The 20,773-nt window shown below is 39.8% G+C and overlaps 1 protein-coding gene across 1 annotated transcript in view; it reads right to left on the bottom strand.

The window, feature by feature from the left end:
- Positions 1–20,773, bottom strand: part of LOC138579692 (bactericidal permeability-increasing protein-like) — a 462,445-nt gene that overhangs the window by 411,972 nt on the left and 29,700 nt on the right. The window contains exon 2 of the mRNA XM_069649930.1: positions 8,479–8,623. Coding sequence (XP_069506031.1) covers positions 8,479–8,587 — 109 coding nt within the window. The 5' untranslated portion in view covers positions 8,588–8,623. The remainder of the gene's footprint in view (positions 1–8,478; positions 8,624–20,773) is intronic.

The following is a 20,773-nucleotide window of genomic DNA, read 5'->3' as shown; positions in this document are numbered from 1 at the left end:
GGGGTGGTGGGAGACATGGGTGGGGGCCTGGTGGAGGGTGCCCCACACTGCTGGGGGGGTGGGGGTGGGAGACATGAGCAGGTGTGCAGGGTAGTCCCCTGTTTTGTGGGCTGCCTGGAGGGGCCGTGGAGGGTGTACAGGGTACACCTGTGAGGACCCACCCAGCCTAATCGCATGTGATTATTCCCGCGCACCCCTGTAATACACGTACCCAGCCAAATCGCGTGTGATAATTCCCGCGCACCCCTGTAATACACATACCCAGCCAAATCGCGTGTGATTATTCCCGCGCACCTCTGTAATACACGTACCCTGGCTAATCCCGTGTAAAACTTCACGCGTACCCCTGTCATACACGTACCCAGCCAAATCGCGTGTGAGAATTCCCGCGTACCCCTGTAATACACGTACCCTGGCTAATCGCGTGTTTAACTTCACGCGTACCCCTGTCATACACGTACTCTGGCTAATCGCATGTAAAACTTCCCGCGTACCCCTGATATGAACGTTACCCGCTTTGCGTTCCTTGTTTGGCAGCCCTATCAACTGGTCCAGGGTTAGCGCAGCCCTTTGCAATGATTTAGCGATTTTGATGGCTTTTCCTTGCGCGAGGGCGTTCTTGGGGGCGTTACTGGCGCTGCTGCAGGGTCGCTGTGATACTCTGCGCCACGGCTGGTTTGGGAGCCTAAAATCCATGAATACGCTGTGCGCGGAAATCGGTTTTGGCGCACGCGCCTGGCGCAGACAATCGCACACGGACACTCTGCGCCAGCCGCTTGCGACACTTTTCTGCGAAATTCTATGAATTACCCTGATGGTATTTAATGTGTCTGTGTGTTAAAAGGTTAAGTTTGTAACTAGAAAAAGCACTTAAATTAAAAAAATACACACAATACACTTTCTTTACATTTCCGTGGCTGACTCTTTTTCTGGAATTCCACGCAACATCTGCAAACCAAAAACATGTAAAATGAATTCACAACAGTACTGCAAAGGATAGAATTGCTTTCCCTGCTGACACCAACACCTATGGTTCTTTGACCACAGGAATGCAACTTTATCAAAGTGTTAGCCATAAAGAGAGTTATATTATCCAACAATGATGGTTGCTTCTTCATATTGCACACAGAAACATACTTGGTTAGAACATGGATATAAATGAAAGTCTTGTATCTAGATCAGTAATTACAAGCTATATACGTAAAAAGGAGGAAAAGCAGTAAAACACAAATCATAAACCAGCAATGCATGATATCATACAATCATATAAGTACACCGCCAATTAATTCCAACCTCATAACAACAAATTCCCATCAGCACCTCTGATGCACAGTACCAAGATACAAATAATCATATTGTTACCCCAAGGCCACTGCTCAGTTCCTTAGCACCCTCATGGCACTCTTACACATAATTCCCACATGGGAATTCTAAATGCTATGACAGCCAAATAAATACATTCAAAATAGAGTAATAATAACAAACATTATTACAGCACTTAGAAGCTGGAGGCACCTGGCATGTAGAAATATAGGAGAACATATTATTATTATTATTAATAATAATAACATTATTACTATTAGCATTAGCATTAATGTCTGATAACTCCTTTCAAATTTGGTCACTCATTTAGACATGGCTTTAGACTCAGTCACACCTGATACAAATACCACCTCTGGTATAGCTACACAAATATATGCAAAATCAGGTTCAAAGAAGAGGTGGAAACATTGATTTTTTTTGTTTTGTTTTTATTTTATTGTGTTATAGCCAAAAAACAAATTCTTGACTTTTTACACATTTATTTCTTTTTTCGTAAAAGACATTTCTAAAATATTAGCAGTTTCCAAAAATAATATAAACACAACCGAACAAGGAATAAAACACACACAGTCTCAAAATTTGTCAAATCCCATCTAAAAAAACAAAAAACAAACAAAAAATAAATAAATGACGAAATATAAAAGGAGAGGGTGCAACTGAACCACAAGATGAAAAATAAGCAATAATAATAAAAAATACTCATTGATACTAGATACCAGCACCCAATCCAAACAATGAAAGAAATCAGTAGTTTTCCATTATTTGTGTTCTCTATACAGCTTTGTTATCCTAAATCACGCTTAGTTCATTCAAAACGTTACAATGTCAGCTGTCAGAAACAGTTCATTGCCTGAAGCCAAACTTTCTCAGAAGGTAGGTGTATCTAAGGCCCCAACATGGTGGACAAATCTTTGGAATTTTAGCTTCCTTAAATCCCATGCACCTGGACATGACGATAACAAATGACGGATAGATTATTTTTGCTCCTTATCAAACTTTTGACAGACATCAGCTGGAAAAGCACCTCTGTCCTCTATCCCTGATGTGTTGGATTTCTAACATTGGCAAGATATTTAATCTAAATCTAAGGAAATCTGCTCTCGTTTTTGGATCCGGTGATTTCTTCAGATAACAAGGCAGAAAAGATCTAGGTTTGTTGTATGGTGTAAATGAAGATATTTTTGCTAATTACATCATCTCTATCGTCCTCATCCAGTCCCTTCTCTTCATGGATTCTTTCATCTTTAGTGTATTTTGGATAGGGATTTCTATTTTGCTGTCTGACTGTATTAGAATCTTGTTACCTTTAACCTTAAGTTTATTATTATCGCCATGCTGCAATTGTACTTCTTCATAAAGGGACGAGGGCGGGGGAGGGCGGGGGTCAGGGATTGTTCTATATAACAAGTTCTATTTCCATTCTAGCCAGGCCAGAAGTGAGGTGAGACCAAGCTCTTACCATAGGCATACAATTGGTAGATCTATTTTACTGGGGAAGGCTCTAATCTGTGAGCCCAAATAGGTGACCTCCTTTACAATGGGGACAACGTGAATGTCAATGTGCCACGAGAATGATTTTGTTATCTTCTGTGGATATTTAAAGATGATTATTTTAGATTTATTCAGATATATTATAAGAGCGTTATGTTTTGCATATTCAAATAGGGCATTGAGGAGGCATTTTAAGCCAATTTGAGTGTAATCTAGGATAGCAATATTGTCAGCATAAGGCAACCAATGTGTCCTCCTCATACCAATTTTCGGGCTTGCCAGAGTTAGCTCCTGGAGACATTGAAACAATTCTGAGAAATAGAGAAATGGAGCAACCAGGCAACCCTGTCGCAATTCTCTTTCTATATTGATTGCTTGCGATAAATCCCCTACTCTCGTCATACTTACATGCAGGGATGAGCAATGGTGCAATTCTATTAATATGGCTAACACATTCTGTGGCAAGCCACAGCTCTTTAGTTTACCCCACAGCCAATATCTGTTGATGTTATGGTAGGCCTGAGATAGATCCACCCAGGCTCCTTAGCAAAGGAACCTGAACTGACACAACTCAAGACCAGACCGTTTAGAGAGATAGATAATCCTCTTCTGATTCCAGTTTGATGTTTTGATATAATTACCTTGTTTTTTGTGCAATTTTCTAAGTCCCTCAAAACTACACCTGCAAATATTTTTTCTCCGCGTCCAAAAGAGAAATTGGACGATACTTGGGCACTGCGAGTCAATCTCCACGCTTGTAAATGGGGATGATTATGGAGCTTCTCCAGGACTCTGGAATTTTTCTTTTCTCTTTGATTTTATCAAAGAGGGATTTTAACACCCTCGCTCACAGGTCAGGGTTCTTTTTCAATATTGAGTTGGAAAGTCCATTTAGGCCTGAGGCTCGTGAGGCTGATGACTTTTTTTGTTTAAACCTGATATTTCCTCTCTTGAAAATGAAAGGGCCCAGTTGGAGTTAATTGTTATCTTGTGCTCTACATTCTCTGAAGGTCCACAGACCTTTTAGAAATGATCCACCCAGGCTGACTCCTGAATGGACACATCTTGTGCTGAAATAGATGGCTTTTCCCTCGAGTTTATCAAGGACCAGAAATAGTGCACACCTTTTAGAAAAATAGCCTTCAGCATTTCCTCGCCCTCCGTTTGACGTCTCGAGATTCTATGGGACCTCAACCAATTTCAATAGGAATTCTTAATGTACCTCACTTCTTCTTTTAATTGAAGGTTTTTTTCATTGTTTTTTTTGGGAGAGCCAATTGTTTTCTTCTATTACATTTTTCCTCTAGAATTTTGTCTATAGGTTTTGCATTGTTTTATAGTGGGGCCCACTGGTGGATTAAGGTCCCATAGGAATTTTACAAAACGTTCCGGCTCACAACGTAAAGATAAATCTTGGTCTGTCATGCCTTTTGTGAATCTCTCCAAGTTATCATTAAGAATACAGCCCCCTCTGTTAAATCTAACCAACCTAGTCCCAGCTCCATTTACAGATAACTCCTGGGTATAGCAAGGTTTTGAGGGTTCCTGGCTAAGGATGTATGAAGTTTCTAACATAGCGTGATCACTAAGACTACCATTAGTGACCTTTAGATTTATACAACTATTAAAGATCCCTTTAAATTCAAAGATGTAATCAATCGCTGAGTGAGAAAGACCTCTCTTCCATGTCAGGGCAGGAGGAATATCTCCCTTCATGTTCCCATTGAATATCCACAAACCCCTTTCTTTCATAAAGTCAGACAAATGTGCCCATTTCTGGTCCTCGGTTTACATTGCTCTGAATTAATATGACCACCACTAATACATTGCAAGTTGAAATCTCCCGTTATTAGGAGGATTTCATCTAGCAGAAATTTAGAGGTATGTAAAATAAGTAGATCCAAGAAGCTGTAGAAAATCTATTAATGTTGCTGTGGCGGGATTCCAATATATGTTTACTACAATCCAATTCTGGTTACAGATTTTCCCCTGCCTTTCCACTCTGTTGATCATGATACCTGGAAAATCCCCTGAGAGCTAAACAGAGCTAGAGAACACCTCATTTCTACACGCTATGCATAAACCACCTGCAGGTCGGCCCAATCCTGTTCCAGTTGCCAATTGATAGTACATAGAGAAACCATACAGACCAAAAGTTGACTTCAACCAGGTTTCCTGGAATAGTATCAGGTCAAAACCTTCAAAAATATAACATTTTGTAACGTCATTGCTAAACAAATTATGACCCCTCGTATTCCAGGATGAAGACCTGATCAAATTACAGATTCAAGTTTCTGCTCTTGAATGCCCAGCTTAAGAGGAATTTGAGAAACAATGTCTGGGACCATCTCCAAGATATTCGAGGGTGCCATCGGGATCTTGGCTGAGGCCTGATGATTGAGTCTTGGTACTTTGTGAGATGACTTCGAAGGGATTGGTTCCCTTTGATCTAATGGTTCTCTTGATATCATATAGCCCCTCTTTGCCCATTCCCCCTTGGAATGAGGAAAGCTTACTCAATCTATGTCTGACGATGAAAAGTATTTTTAATTAGTCATGGATTTCATCAGTGAAAGTATTCTCGAGCGATTTAAGGGGGGATTTATTTTCATTTCCCCAGACGCTCTTGCTAGAAACAGTTTCAGTCCTTGTACTTCATCCTGAACTTTGTTTCTTTTATGTAAAGGTATGTATTCATAGGATCTTGTCCATGGGAAAACGCTCCCATTTTCTCATACCCATTTTACACCTTCTTGTCTGGAAATCATCTGGCATTATCTAAGCTGGGGATTTGATCCTTTCCAGGTTGATCCTTCTGTACGTTCTCCGGGATTAGATCTTTTTGAAATCCTATTGCGCACATTCCACTCACGCTTTTCATTCTTTCTTTTTGCTTGGCTCTTAGGAAAATCAGTGTGATCTTAAGGGATGGTTTATTTGGCTCCGTTTGGATTCCCACTGTGATCTTTATAATTTCAGGCTCAGTCATTGGTGATTCCTTACGTGGGGCATGTTCTTTGCTGTTTTTTTGTTATTTCCCCCCCCTCTGTAATTATTGCCTTCTATTTATTTTTCTGCCGAGCATCCACTGCAACCCTTTCAAATCTCACATTAAGCGATTGGTATCCACACTCCTGTTTTTCTTCTTTTGTTTCGGGCCAATTTTTGGACTTGCCTCACTACCTTCAGTTATTCCATTCTCCTTTTGCACTTTACCAAGCCTTTTCCTTCGCTTTTTTGTCTTCCCATTTGATTTTTTTCCGTTGTTTGTCAACTGGTTCCTTAGATGTTGTTAAAGGATTCTCACCCACTTACTCTAGAGGGAGCTTAACAAGATCCTGATGCTCCATCAATTGAGCCAAGCAAATACATTCTTCCAATGTTGAAGCATACAAAGGTGTATCGTCCATACATATTTTCAATGGATTACTTGGGAGGACTTGCGTGCATCTTGGGCATCAACCTTGCGCTATTCCATTTGATTCTTACCCTAAGTTTGAATTTAGAATTATAAATTCCTCTTTAACTCCCTTCCATTGTTTAATCGTCCATTTTGAGGGCTTGGGTCTTGGATAGTGAACGACATTCCACCAGAGTTTCTCCTACTGTATGTTTCACTGATGACTTCAATGTCACAAGTGATGCTTATTTCATTTCCAGGTCCTTAATGATCTCCAGAAGAGATTCAGAGTGTTGATGTACTTCTGTTTTTAAGTTCTCAAAGTCCTTCAACAGTGAACTCAAGATGAAATTAAGCGCAATTAGAGTTGGAGGACTGAGTTCCTGGGCTTGACGCCCTTCAGACCTACCCTTCCCTATTAGTGTGCTGTTGTCTCTATGAGTAGAATCTTCTCGATAGTCCTTAGCCACTCTTGAAACCTCCAATAATGCCGAAATGGCGTTGAGTTCAAAAGATGAATCTAGATTTGGTGGATTATCACATTAGCCCTTTCATCATCTGTTGGATCAATGTTATTTGGTTCAATAGCTTTCAACTGATCCTGTCTATTGATTAAGTCAGGGTCAATCCTTATTGGGGCTTTGGATGTATCATTCACCTGGGACTTTACTCCCATTGGGAAGTAATTCTGTATTGTGTTCTTCATGGTCGTGGCTGTTAGTGTATAATCCATATTTTCCGTTAGAATGTCTCTTAGGTGTGGTTGATTCGGAGTTGATTCCACCAATTCCTTTGCTATGAGATTGGATGTGGGACCCAAGCCTGATCCCATGGGTTGCTGGCCATCATTAAGAAATATACTTTGTTTGGGATAGAATCTCCCGCCCCCCTGCCCCGCTGGATACGATTTGAACATAGATCTTTCAACTCGTATGGGATTATTGTCCCAGCCAATTGGGTCGTCTTGTTCAGGAGCTCCTTGGATCCACTCCTACAGATGTACTCCGCAGGTTGTACAGTTTGACCATATTAGAAATTTTGATGTTACCAGGCCACAAAATCTGAGATAGAGTATATGTTACCCATTCTCAAATTTGCTGGTGGTGAGTCAAATAAAGTGGAGCCAGAATCTGCACGGGTCACAGGCAAGAGGCCAACGGTCCCCAGAAGAAAACCGATATTTTCTTAGTTTCCTGAGTTGGTTGCACTGAGAATGCTCAGCCTTTGACCCGCCTAGTCAGTCTTAAGTCAAACTGACCACAGTCCCCGCCCGAGAGAGGATCTTTACTGTAGATGGTGGTGGGGGTGGAGTTAGAGAATTAATAAAGCACTGCTTTTAGAGCCCAGGGAGACAATCACTGTTGAAATTGGTGATCCCTCCCCTTCCCTTCGTCATACACAAGTTCAAGGGATAGGGATAGTGGCTTCTGGAATTAAATCTTATTTTAATGTTACCTTTATTTTGGTGGATTTTGTCCTGGGTTATTTTGCCAATCCATTCTGAGCTGTGGAGACCGCACAGAGTGCACTGACTGCATCACACTCTGCTTCCACACTCCACGGTCCGCTCTGAGGCTGCAGTGAGTTTTTAAAATAAATGCTAAGTAGCTTCATGTTGGTATCTTCCTCCCTTCTGGCAGTAAACACTGGGAAAAGACTCCACTCCACTGGTAGCACTGACTGCAGCACACTCTGCTGCCACACTCATTGATGTTACCTTATCTGGAAGAGTTGACTGTAATGAAATTCGAGGTCTGAAATTTCAGTCTTTCAAACACCTTCTGGATGAATGTCTAAAAATCCCAGGCCACTGCCTTGCACTATGAATTAAGATCAACATCCTAAGAAATGTAATGTTACCTTCCTGGCAGACATTCTTCCTATAACCCAACATATAGTGTTCATCCTGGGGACCTTTACATATTGGCCAGTGACCTCCTTAACACGTATGCTCAGGGAATTTTTGATGATCTGAAAAACATTTTCTCCAAAACAGCAGAATAACCCTGCTGATTAGTTTGTCACAGTTTCCATCTTCTAATTTCTTCCATAGTCACAAATATCACCCATTTTGATTTCCCCAGTGAAAAGTGGAATGCATATACAGAAGGACAGCAACCATGTAGGCAGACATTTGCATCAAATGGTATATTTGCTACCCTTTCTCATGACAATAAGAGCTTAGGTGACAAATTTAAATACATATAACAATGTTGCATGTTAAAAAAATGTTTTCTACGAGAGTGTGTTGTTCCACAACTTACCGTAATCCACCCATTTCTGTGTAACTCTCATTTTCGCTCCAGGATTAAGATTTAGAGACAAGTTTACAATGCAAAACAGCACGATGGAATAGCAGAAAATCCTTGTCATCTTTTCTTCTTATCTTTAGCTTTTGCGCCTGGAAATCTGCAATTGACAAAAAAGCACCCTCAGTGAAATTGATCAGCATCCATTTCCGTTGATGCACTAATCATCCATTTAATAAGTGGTTTAAGAACCCGATTTGTTTTTGTGCAATATGACGAAATGACAAAAAGAGATTATTATTATTGTATATGGGATGCAATACCTCCAATAGTATATTATAATGACACTGAAAGTCTCCAAGAGTTATGTGACTGAAAAGTAGGTGTGCTCACCGTATTGTCATATATCATGTATATGATTTCCAATAACAATATCCCGTTTTATATGTTAGCTCCATAAAGATGGTGTTTGGAAGTCCCCGTTGTTAAGTCATAAGTTCTTTTTCATTTCACTAGTAGTGCATTTTTGCTTACTTGGCTTCATGCTGTCTTTTCATCATGTTCCCTTTTGTGCGAATGGTACTGATATTTAATTTTGAGGTTGCATGCAGGATTTTCTCTGAGAGCAAGTTACTCAGCATGAGGAAATACTACTGGCTGTTGGCGGGATAGACACAAGGTTTCATGAGCGACCAGTTCAGGATTACCTCGTGGAACTTGAAGGTTTAGTGTGATTTAAAATGAATTGGAAGAAGGGTGGTAAAAGGTACTACATTGTGGATGCCACTGCATTAGCAAACATTAGTTACATGTGTAAATTTAAAAAAAATATATAAGCCCACACAGAAGGAAAAGACAAAGTAAATAAGTCTGTTTTTAGAGGCAAACAATGCACAGAAAGTAATACAATGTTGATGACAATTTATATAGCACGTACAAGGGAACAAAACACCACCAGCCGAATTATGAGGTATTTGTGCATGCACAAATCAATTGACTGGAGTGCTATGGATTGCAAATATATTTGCAGCAGTTGGAGTGGGTTTGCACATGTGCAAATGTGGTTTTCACTATCACACATTTTGTGTATTTGCAAATGTACTGTAAACCCACCCTGGAAACTAAATGGTTTGAATGGCAGGGCATACGTCCTTGCACTTTCACACAATATCGAGTACATTAATTTGAGGTCTCCTGCAGAGAAATCGCATCTTAATGAAAGAAAATAAATTTGGGGAAAAGTTACTTCCATGAAGTACTGTACAGTACACATTGAAATACATTAGATTGAAGGAGTTCCATTCTGTGAGATAGCAAATTGGCAAGGTAAAACTTTTATCGAAGGGGCAGAGAGGCCTATACAAAGAAATGGTGAGCTGGTCAAGTGTACTGAAACATATATTTATAACTCAAAGTGTGCATATCTTCTTAAGGGGAGGCGCTGGCAAGTGGTGTCCTTCCATGGTAATTTCGGATATTCAGTAAGTGAGCTCAAATTTTAAAGATTGGATGATCTGTACACATATGCCCACTCAAGGACAATACTCACAACACTTGATGCCCAGTGCCTGGAAATTGTTAGGCCATTTCTGGAGGGTAGTAATCTGGATGCATCTTCCCATCTGAGTGAGAGGGGCAATGGAACATGCCAAGTATGCATTCTGTACAATGGTGGGTTTTCAATGAATAGTACAGTTCATGAGAAAAGGCTCTTGTTAGAGGGCAAGAGAATGCTTAACGTGCAATGTGGCCAAATGAGCAAACATGTGTAGTATTCTCTGAACAAGGACACATTTATTGGCAATTTAGAGTTTTAACCAAAGTTTCAGCGACAGAGGGTACTAACAATTTGGCATGCCACCCAGCACATGGCTGATCTTTGCTGCAAGATTGTGGCCTTGAAATACCTTTTTGCCCCAAATGTAGTAGATTTAATATAAACGAACCCAATTTTTCACTAAGCAAAATGTAATGTACCATCCCATTATAGATGTATTCTCAAGCAGCAGGTTTACCAAATGCATTATCATTTATGTACAGAATATGTACATAATATGACATTTCATACACATTGATTTAATGTCTGAGAATTAAAGTGTTCATGACTTTAAAAATGTGCATGGAAAATAAAATTGCAATGAGAGTGTATTACATAATATTTGTGTTACTTTGACTCACATTACAGTTGGAAGACACTGTAAAACAATAGTTCATTTAAATGTTTCTCTCAACAACCACTATGCACAGTGTCATTTTTCTATACAAATGCTACCTCAGAGAAATGGTATTAATGTGAAACAGAACTGTAATCTCAGTATAGAGAATCATTCAACCTATTAAATTGACTTGCAAGAGTTTTGCAGATTGCCAGATAACACTGATAATAAATACACCATTGCCTGGCCCTGTCCCTTGCATGTTATTGTAAAAGAACACAGAGGCTTCAGAAAAAAATAGGATGCTAATGGCTTTTGAAGTCATGATTCAGGCATTTGTCAAAGCCGAGCCGCTTATCCATCGTCAGATAAATCCATTAAACTTGGTTATACGGACAGAGAAGCAAACACTCATCTTAAAAAAATAGCAAAAAAATACAAACAATACACTCTGAAAAATACATTTCTGTAGTCCCCTTAGATTTTATCAAAATGCAAGAGGTGATGGCTGGAAGGTTTAGAATCAATCTTAACCACTGGCATTGCTCTGGGCAACCCTCCAGACCATAGTTCTTCACCTGCCAAGCCATTACAGAAGGGGAAAGACCATATGCAAATCAGGCTTGGTCCCATCCCAAGTGGGGCAGTCCAGCCCGAGCTGCTAAATCACATACCTTCTGCATGAGACCACAAGCACCCCAAACATGTTTCAGCCTGGTTGGGTCTCATCAGTGAGGAGTAACTTGGGTCTCCAGGCCCAGCAGGACGTGACCCACATCTGGGCATACCGGTCCCACATCGGGTTGACAAAGCAAAAACAAAGAGTGACAGGAATGGAGAGAGGCATGTCTTTTAAATACGTGTGACACCATTTTAGAGTGATAGGTAGTATAATTGATGAGGAAAGGTGAGGTGATGGGCCAAGTTCTCAAACAAATGCGATTGCAAAAATTGTAATTTGGCTATTATACAAACAGTGAAATCCACAATTTTTTCCAGCTATTCGAGAAAGTTAAAAAATTACCTTATGATATGGTTGTTGCTTAGTTAGTATAAGAATAATGTGGTACCTATTTTAACTTACGGACTGATAAACAAGAGATAAAGAAAGGTATCAGGTAATAATATCGCCACATATATGCTCGCCGTAAATAATATCGCTGGGAAAATGTCGTGGCGATATTATTTGGGTGACCATATATATGGGGACAGGGCAAAAAAAAGAAAACATTTTAAAATGTGGGGGTTGCGGGGGTGTCCCGCACATGTTCCATGCATTAATGTGCCACAAAAAACGGCCATTTCTCGGCAATATTTTTGCATGGCAAGATTTTTGTGGCGACATTATTACATGGAAACTAAAGAAATGGGAGTGATTGTTTATAATTAATGGATTCATTTGGAAAACAGTTGTAAAGGTAGCACTGTTCATGGTGACAGCTGAAATGAGCTTGAATTAATGTTTTATCAAATGCACATTATGTGGACGAAATTTTCACTCAATGCAAAAATCTTAAATTCTCCTCAAAATACACTTTATATTGACTTGAGTAAGATTTTATTGAGCAATCCCTCTCAGTTTGTAGTAATCTTTTTTGACACTTATGAAGCAGTACTTTCAGTACCAAGGGAAATGAAGGAAATACATTTTTCTCATCAGATGTAAAGGATGTGTTGAAGTCTATTGGGAGGTGGGGGAGATGTAAGAAATAAGAGTATGGGTAAGATTGGGGGAGAGCCTGAAGCAGGGGTGGGGCTTATAGAAGGGTAGATATGTTTTTTTAATGTGAGCTTAATAATCTGCAGCAAATTACCTCAAGGTGTCATGGCGCTATTGAAAGAGTTCTGACTGCATATGATAGTCTGCTTCATCTATCATCCACTGAGAGCTCACTTAAATAGACAGGTTTTGAGGAGTTTCTTTAAGGAAAGGAGGTGGGACCCGTTGCAAAGCAAAGCTGTCAGTGAATTCCATATTCTAGGTGCCTGAACCGAAAATGTGCAGCAAGGGAGTCCACGGTAACAACCATTTCGAGTCCAGACGGGAGGAATTAACTGAATTTATGACTGACATCTGATGAGAGAACGAGAGGAACTGAAGAATATGTCGGATTTTTCTTAGTAACAAGAAACATGTTTTGGCTACTGTTGACATTTAACTCTTTAGGGTAAGCTCCTCGTCAAAGAAAATACATCAATTTTGTCAACATGTTCAGGGTTTGGACATGTATGAAAGGTGGTTGGGCAACGAAGATTTCTCCACAAATTAGGTTTTTCATCTATCATCACAATTTCTGTTTTCCTGGGATTGATTTTTTTAGAATTTAGAGTCCATCCATTCTTTAATAGAGGCAAGACAGCGTTTTGTTTTTTCAGATGCAATCGGATCATCAACCTATTAAGTCCACCACAATTTTGGGTCTCACCTGCATTGTTAAAAATAAGACCTCAGCTTAGTGCAAGAGATCAGGCATTTGCTGAAGATAATGATTGAAAGGAATAGGGGAAAGAGCTGAACCTTGTGGAACACGGCATTTCAATGAATGGGCTTGGGATAGATAAGAGCCCAAGTTGACTTGTTGGGAGCAGTTAGTAAGAAGAGATGAAATTCACCTAAAAACCGTCGCTGCAAAGCCAAAGGAGGTCTTTCTGTTAACTAAGATATGATGGCCAATGGTATTGAATGCCGCAGAAAGGTCTAACTCATCCTGTTACTATCAATTAACTCTCTTAAGTGGTCCAGGACCAAAATGGAGACTAGTTTTGTGTGCTTCTAAGTGGTCTTAAACTCATTTGGGCACTATCCAGGATGTTTAAGCTTTCTACAAACTCCTGGATCTGGCTAACTGCTAGTCTTTCTATTTGTTTAGCTAAACATGAAGTTTTTAAATTCAAGATGTAATGAATACATCCTACTTGGTGATAACTCATGTCAAACAAACTTATGTGAGGATGATGCAACAAGTATGTCGACGCTTGACTCAGGTAAACTCGCTAAATACAGAAAATGTAAATGCGCGGTATTCAAGGTCACGGATAATGTTTGTCAAGTCTTAGTCATTCTTTTCATTTGCTATTATTTATGGAGATGAATAATTGCCTTTTCTACATTGGCATGACACAATGGTTGCTGACAGCCCTCTGGTGATTTACTCTCAACACCATGTTAACTGCTTAGTTACTGCCTGAATCATATACGCAAGACTGTTTATCTGGTTTAACTGCGGATATTTGGATTTACTAATTTCCGTGCTTGATGTCTCTCAATAGATCAACATATTGTGTTTTGTCCTCTGTGCATCTGCCTACCTAAAAAATTGATAAAGTGCAGGAAGACACTTCTAAGAAAAGAGGGATTACTGATAAATCTGATTTAGAACTAGCTATGGAAAAATGCTACAGAAATGATCCAACATTATTTCTCCTAGAAATAAACTTGATCAACATACATGAGCCATATAAGAAAAGTTTATCTCATTTAAAAAAAGAATTCAAGACAGAATGGATGAGGCAGAAGATCGTATCTCCTCTGTCGAAGATGTAGTACACAGTATGGAGCATATGCAGATGTCACTGAGACAACTTGCATTTGTTCAATACTAGATTAGAAGACCAAAATAGGAGAGGTAAGGTGGACTTTTATGGTATACCTGAAAAAATGGAGATTGATGACCCTATTAAGTTCATGGAAACCTGGATACCCAAAGCCCTCACCTTTACTCCACCATTACAAATACAGAGAGCACGCAGGATAAGACCCTGCTTTACATCTGCAAATCCTTCTCCTAGGCTTTTCATTATTTGTTTTGTCCGTCATCAACTAGCCCGACAAGTTCTGGCCAAAGATAAATAACAACATCCCATTATATTTACAGGTAACTAAATATATATATATATATATATATATATATATATATATATATATATATATATATATATATATATATATATAGGTGGAGTGGTGCTGAGTGGTTCAGTCCTGCAGTCCCTCCTATCCTCCTATACCTGTGTGTTCCTGGATCAGAGTCTGTCTACTCTGTTTATGCTGGCTGGCTGGACTGGGTGGACTTTGCTTTAAAAACCCAGTTTGGCCGCGGAGCGGCCGCAGAGTAGTGCAGTCCTGCAATCCTGACATGCATGACTAAAATGAGTCAATCTGCCATTTGAAGATGCGGGAACTCTGAATGAGCGGCTCCTTGATGCAGAAATTCAGTGGTCCTGAGAGTTGGAAATGGGAAACCTCCAAGGGCTGGTTGGCTGCTGTTGGGTGTTTTATTTGGAATTCCGAGATATAAAAGCTCCCTAGGTATTAGCAGTGTATAATGAAACGTCATCTATAGTCTATTCTATTAGAAAAGAGTGAGCAATCCAAAGAATGAGATTAGAGGATTCATGCTCTCATGCTCTCATTCTACCTCTAAACATCCTCAGGTGCTCGCAAAATCAAATATCTTGTGCAAGGGACTTCTATAGTTTCACAGCCAGCACTTGGACCAAGCTCACCATGGCTCTGCCGCGTTTGAGCCATGTGTGGTAACAATATGTGTAATCTTAGATTGAAGTTTTTTTACTGGTCTGGTTCCACTTAATCCCTATTATCGAGATATGCAGGAACTGACAGTGCAGCACAATGAGAACAATTTGGGCTCTAGGTAAGAGCAAAGTGAATACAAAGACACACTATGCCTCGCACAGTCAGCAATTTAAAATTCATCCAAACCACAGACTTCATCGTATATACAAGCAACTTACGTACCACAGCCCCACCAAATGCAAACTACTACCATATATACCCTCAGCACTTATATGCCCTCAACACAAGCCACCTCGAAACGATCTGCACACAATACCCATTTTTTTCCGAACTGTATGCATATAGGCAGCAGCAAATCTATACTGCATTTTCCCCGCCTTCCTACTAAGGTAACCAAGATTTACTGCAGACCATGCACATTTCAGTGGTGTTCAGTGTAAAAGCCATTAGCACTCTGGGAGGCACCCGGAGCCAATGAAAATGCTTGGAACGTGAGCTATATTCACAAAGGTAAATACGTATTCCGAGCACTTTCATTAAGTGGTCGGCGCTAACCTTCCCTTCCCCTCAACCCCTTCCCACTCACTTTAGCACCCGTATAGTTTCCTACTACACGGGTGATAATGGTGTCTTGTTTTTCCCCTCCAAAAAAACATTACAGTCAGCAACAATGAAAACAGACTGTGGCTTTCAGTAGCAAAGGTAAGTTTATTTTTTTTAAATCATAAAAAATATATAAAATATTTAGCCCTGTGTATAAAAGTACACGGTTGCTGATGGCAATATGCTCGCGAGGGTCCCTTAACTTGGGCAGTGGGCGTTACCTACAGGGTCGGCCCACCGCCTCGGGGCATATTGCCTCAGTAAGTTAACATAAGAAGTAGTAGAGGGTATCTGGTCATTGAATCGAATTCTAAACCGTTGAATGCCAAACCATAGAAAAAAAATGCATCGAAAAAAAGCACTGAGTGCATTTTTTCAAATGCTAAATTGTTTCATTTAATTATAATGGGGTTTAAAGGTTAAAGAAGGTGGTTTGGGGGAAACCCCCATTAAAAAATAAATGTAAAAATAATGCATAGCAATCAAGCAGTGTGTTAATTGTAGGTCATTGTACGGTGACAGTAAAAAAATCATAGTTATATATTTTTATTTTTATTTTTATTTTAGGCCCCATTAGTCCATTTTATGTAATAACAGTTCACATTGAAAATAGCAGTGAGGTAGACGTTCGAAAACAGCTCCTATGACAGGTCAATTTTTCAAGTTCGGTATTCAAAATGACTTCACTACTACAGCTGTGCTTAAGAAACACAGACACGCATATATAAACTTAACTCAACATGGCACATTAGCATGCACATGACAGAATCTTGGGAATGATACTGAATGCTTAGTCTGCAGGATCGAAGATAAGGCGACATGTTGGGTTTGACTACAATAGGGTGCATGAGCAGTGCAGTTTGTACGTAGTACCACACCATAGAAAGACTGGAGAAGTGCAGCTGGTTTGCCTTTTGGCCTATTGATAATGGGGGAAACACAGACATATATGTGTTGGCCTGCTCATGCCATGAACCCGTTTTTCTTATCAATGCAAAGGATGCATTGCATGATGGCCAGTGTTACATTTGTGGATGGGCTTGACCAGTGATCAAAGTGAGGGGGAACGGTCGGGAACTGTGTTCCACTACTTTTATTTGTTCTGTTTACCATTCCCCTACTTTTTGCGACCATATTCACCATTCCTAATAGAGGATTTGTCCATTCATGTGCCTGTGCAAGTGTACATTTGTAATAGGTGCCTTGGTTACTAGACACTTAGGGCCTCATTACGAGGAAGGCGGTAGGGGGTGAATGGCGCCGGTAGAGATGTCGGCGCCATTAACCTTCTACCGCCTCATTACGAGGTCTGCTCGCGGGACCCGCTAAGGACGCCTGGTGAACCAGGCGTCCTTATCTGGTCCCGCGAGCAGACCAGGATGCTAACAACGGGCCCGTCATTAACAGGCCCGTTGTTACCATCCTCCCCATTCCCATTGAGCCCTATGGGGGCTCGAATGGGAATGGAGAAGTACCTGGTCCAGGTTCCTTGAATGGGGAAATACCGTGCCCTCCAAGGTCAGAATGGCCCGGTATTTCCCCATTCAGGGAACTCAGACTAAAAGAGTCAGTAGTCATCCAAAAAGGATACTGGTAAATGATAATCACTAGAGGTATGATCGGATGGCAAGAGCGCTGCAAAACATTATTTAGCATCCAGAAACAGCAATACGTTTCAAGTTCTGTTATAGTTACTTAGCACTAGATTTGCAGAGAACACCCAGTTGGGCAGCTGAATAGCTTAAACGCTTATTTCCTTGCTGTCCTTGTTTTGTATGAATACTATCTCTAAATTGTTTATGACCAGGTCTGATTACCGGCACAACATCCGGGTGTTATCAGATTAAGAAGAATTTTGTAATACAGATTATTTTCATTGCGCTCAGTTAGCATCAACATCAGTGTACTTTACAGCACAAGCTGCTTATCTGAAAATTAACCATGTACCGGAACACAAATGGAAGGATAATATGGTCTGGCACCCCAGTGATAAAGTCTGGCATATTTAGTTGCAAGACGTCATTTCTTTAAAATAAGTGAAATTGTTTATGCATGGTGGCCAAAGTAGATTCTTCATCTTGTGCTCATGCATTCCCACCTTAATTTATCTTCAATATATATATATATTTTTAATGTTCTCATTCACTTTAGACAAAAGATGGGTGGCTGTTCCTTCTCTTTATTGGATTCCGTTCGGACATATCTCTTGCAGATGATCCAAGCCATCATGTATCATGTGAGTGTCTTGTGGGCATTGCAACTGAGATTTTCCATGTGAACCAATATCCTGTCTGGGATGCAGTCATTAGCTGCAAGAAGCCATTATGTGGTTCTGAGATTTTCTAAGCCCTTACTTTACTAGGCCTTATCATGCATATCATAGTGTGGCATACAATACCATAACATACATTCCATGTCATAACATGCCATGTCATAAGGTACCTAACTATACCATGCCATATGATTCAAACCAGTCCATGCCATAGCAACACATATTGTCAACAAGATTTTGGGTGGTGGGTGCAAAATGAACAACATTTCAGTTTACATATAATGAAAGTTCATCAATTAAATGATGCCAAAATAACAGAGCTTGCTTAGAACAGCTTCATGACACTTGATGGCAAAGGGTTTAACTACACAAGGAGCATTTTGTGGAATACAAGGTAAATAATGAACAGAACAAAACATTACTGTAAAACATTCCCAGCAGCAGCCTAATCAGAAAAAGCTCTAATGCAAATGAAAATATATGAAACAAAAGAAAAACATTTCTTAACAAGAAGCAACCATTTTATATGAACATTCCTCTTTTAAAGGATTGACTGATATGCGAGTTACCTGTACCAATCCTAAAAAATACATTTAGGATAAATACACTGCATAAACCCTGCACTGCAAACCTCACTTTGCCAATTGTATGTCAGATAATGGTACAGTGTTTTAAAAGATTACAGTACATCATCACTCTGTGTTGATGTTAGCTGCCAAATAATACAGAACATCAGAAGGAGGAGAGTTACCTTCTGAAAGTCAGGTTTTTATAGAAGGCATAGTTAATATTAATATGCTGCATGGTCTGAGAAAGGGTGCCTTATAAAAAGAGCAAAGATTGAGAATTCAGGTCTACCTATGGAAGCCATGTGATGCTGCAGAGTCTGCAGATTTGAAGAGCAAAGAAGATGTTTCTAGCCGGTGCGTAGTACTCAATTTCTGGTTTATAGATTACAAAATGGAGAGCCTTGTTGACTGAAGGCTGGGAGAATGATGCAGGGGGTCTTACACTTGATTCTGTTGGCTAATGAAAGTCAACATTGAGAGTGAGAGGCAAAATAGCAAGTGAGGCATGAAGGTGTCTCTGAAGTGTGAACTGAGATTGGCCACAGAGTTTCTGATTTTCTCTACCCTCGGGACAAAAAAGATATCAAGCCTTCATTAGAAGACTCTTACAATAGTCACATCTAGAAGACATAGGTGTGTTCACGACTCTATCTTTATTTCAGGATGTCATGTACGGCAAGCCTCTTTACAGCGTGCAAAGGTGGAATGACTTTGGCTCTAGATTCAAATTTGTATTTAATGGTTATGGAAGGTTCTTCCCCTAAGATGACACATTAGGCATGGAACCAGATCATGTGGGATTGATAGAAGAACACCACAAGACAAGTCATTGAATGATAAACATTGTGTTTGTGTTATAATCATCACAATTGAGACCATTATTTAAATTCAGGTGTGGCTAGTTTCCATGTATTGTCAAAAGAATGAGCAATGGAGGTAGTGTTGTCTTCCAGCATGCGAAACATGTGAGTGACGCAGGTTAGGAACATGAGATGAAGTCAAATTAGCTAGTTGGAGAGTCAAGGATGTGTGGCCATGGATTTGTGAGAGAAGGGTAGATAGGAAGTCTTATGGTATTCCACAGGTTATGGGCAGAAAGTTAAACATAAATGAAGTGAGGGCCACCCTTCGAGCTCTATCTGTCAGAAATTATTGTGGATTTATGTTTTCGTTTTACTGAGGTACACACTCTGATGAACAACCCCCAGTATTGAACCCCATCCCACAATTCTGGAACAGGAAACACACTGTATTCTGAGTTTAAACATTCATTTATTTAAGTCAACCAAAGCCCAGGTGGTCTCCAACTTTATGCCAGGGAAGACACTGCAGTAATTTACAGACATAGGGAGCTGGTCTACAGAAGAAAATCAACCTGCCTGTAATAGTCTCAGTAGTTCACAAAACACATACAATCATTCACATGAATCAAATAATTATATTTCTAAACCTCTAATCCAACATATTATACTGAGACCTCTAAAACGCACAATGTGATTCTATGGTAACATTGCTGATTGTGAATGTGAGGTAAGCTTTAACACACTTGCTGACAAACAATTCACTTTGTATTAAATTAAAACTGTTTTAAGGAATATTGTTTACTCAAGTGTCGATGACAGTTATATGCATCAGAGACAAGTTGTTGCATAGACGTCAACTTTATTATAAATCACATTTGTTGTTAATTCCCCCAAATCAGATGTGGTGCTGTCAGTCCCTAGCATACACAGGTAAGTGAAATTCAAGCTATGGTGGGTGGCATCAGAATCCATATGCTTGCGTTTAAGGAAGTTGTGCTATCAATTTAGAATGCACATAATTAATTTTTATCTACACTGTGTATCAGCCCAAAATGATGGTTCTCTGGATGGATAATACCTATCCCCACTATTCCCTTAGGATGATATGGGTGTATATAATTCTGGGTCCTTTCAATTCAACAGAGTGTCAATGGTGAGAGTTAACTGTTAATTTAAAATTGCATATTTCCTAAGAGAATAGAAGGGGTTCAGCTAAGCTCTCTTTCACCCCAATCAGTCTTTTTAAAGACTAGTCCTTCACATGTCTTGATGTATACATTTTCTGTTATGCATTGGAACGTTGGCCACCAGTTCCCAGCGGCAGTTATTGACTATATCTGTGAAAACACAAAGGTTCACATATACTTGGCTAG

This window comes from Ambystoma mexicanum, chromosome 3p, assembly GCF_040938575.1.
Source record: "Ambystoma mexicanum isolate Mex_15411 chromosome 3p, UKY_AmexF1_1, whole genome shotgun sequence".
In the NCBI taxonomy this organism is placed as follows: domain Eukaryota; kingdom Metazoa; phylum Chordata; class Amphibia; order Caudata; family Ambystomatidae; genus Ambystoma; species Ambystoma mexicanum.
Note: the sequence above shows the minus strand (reverse complement) of the source record. Positions and strands in the feature narration are given on the sequence as shown.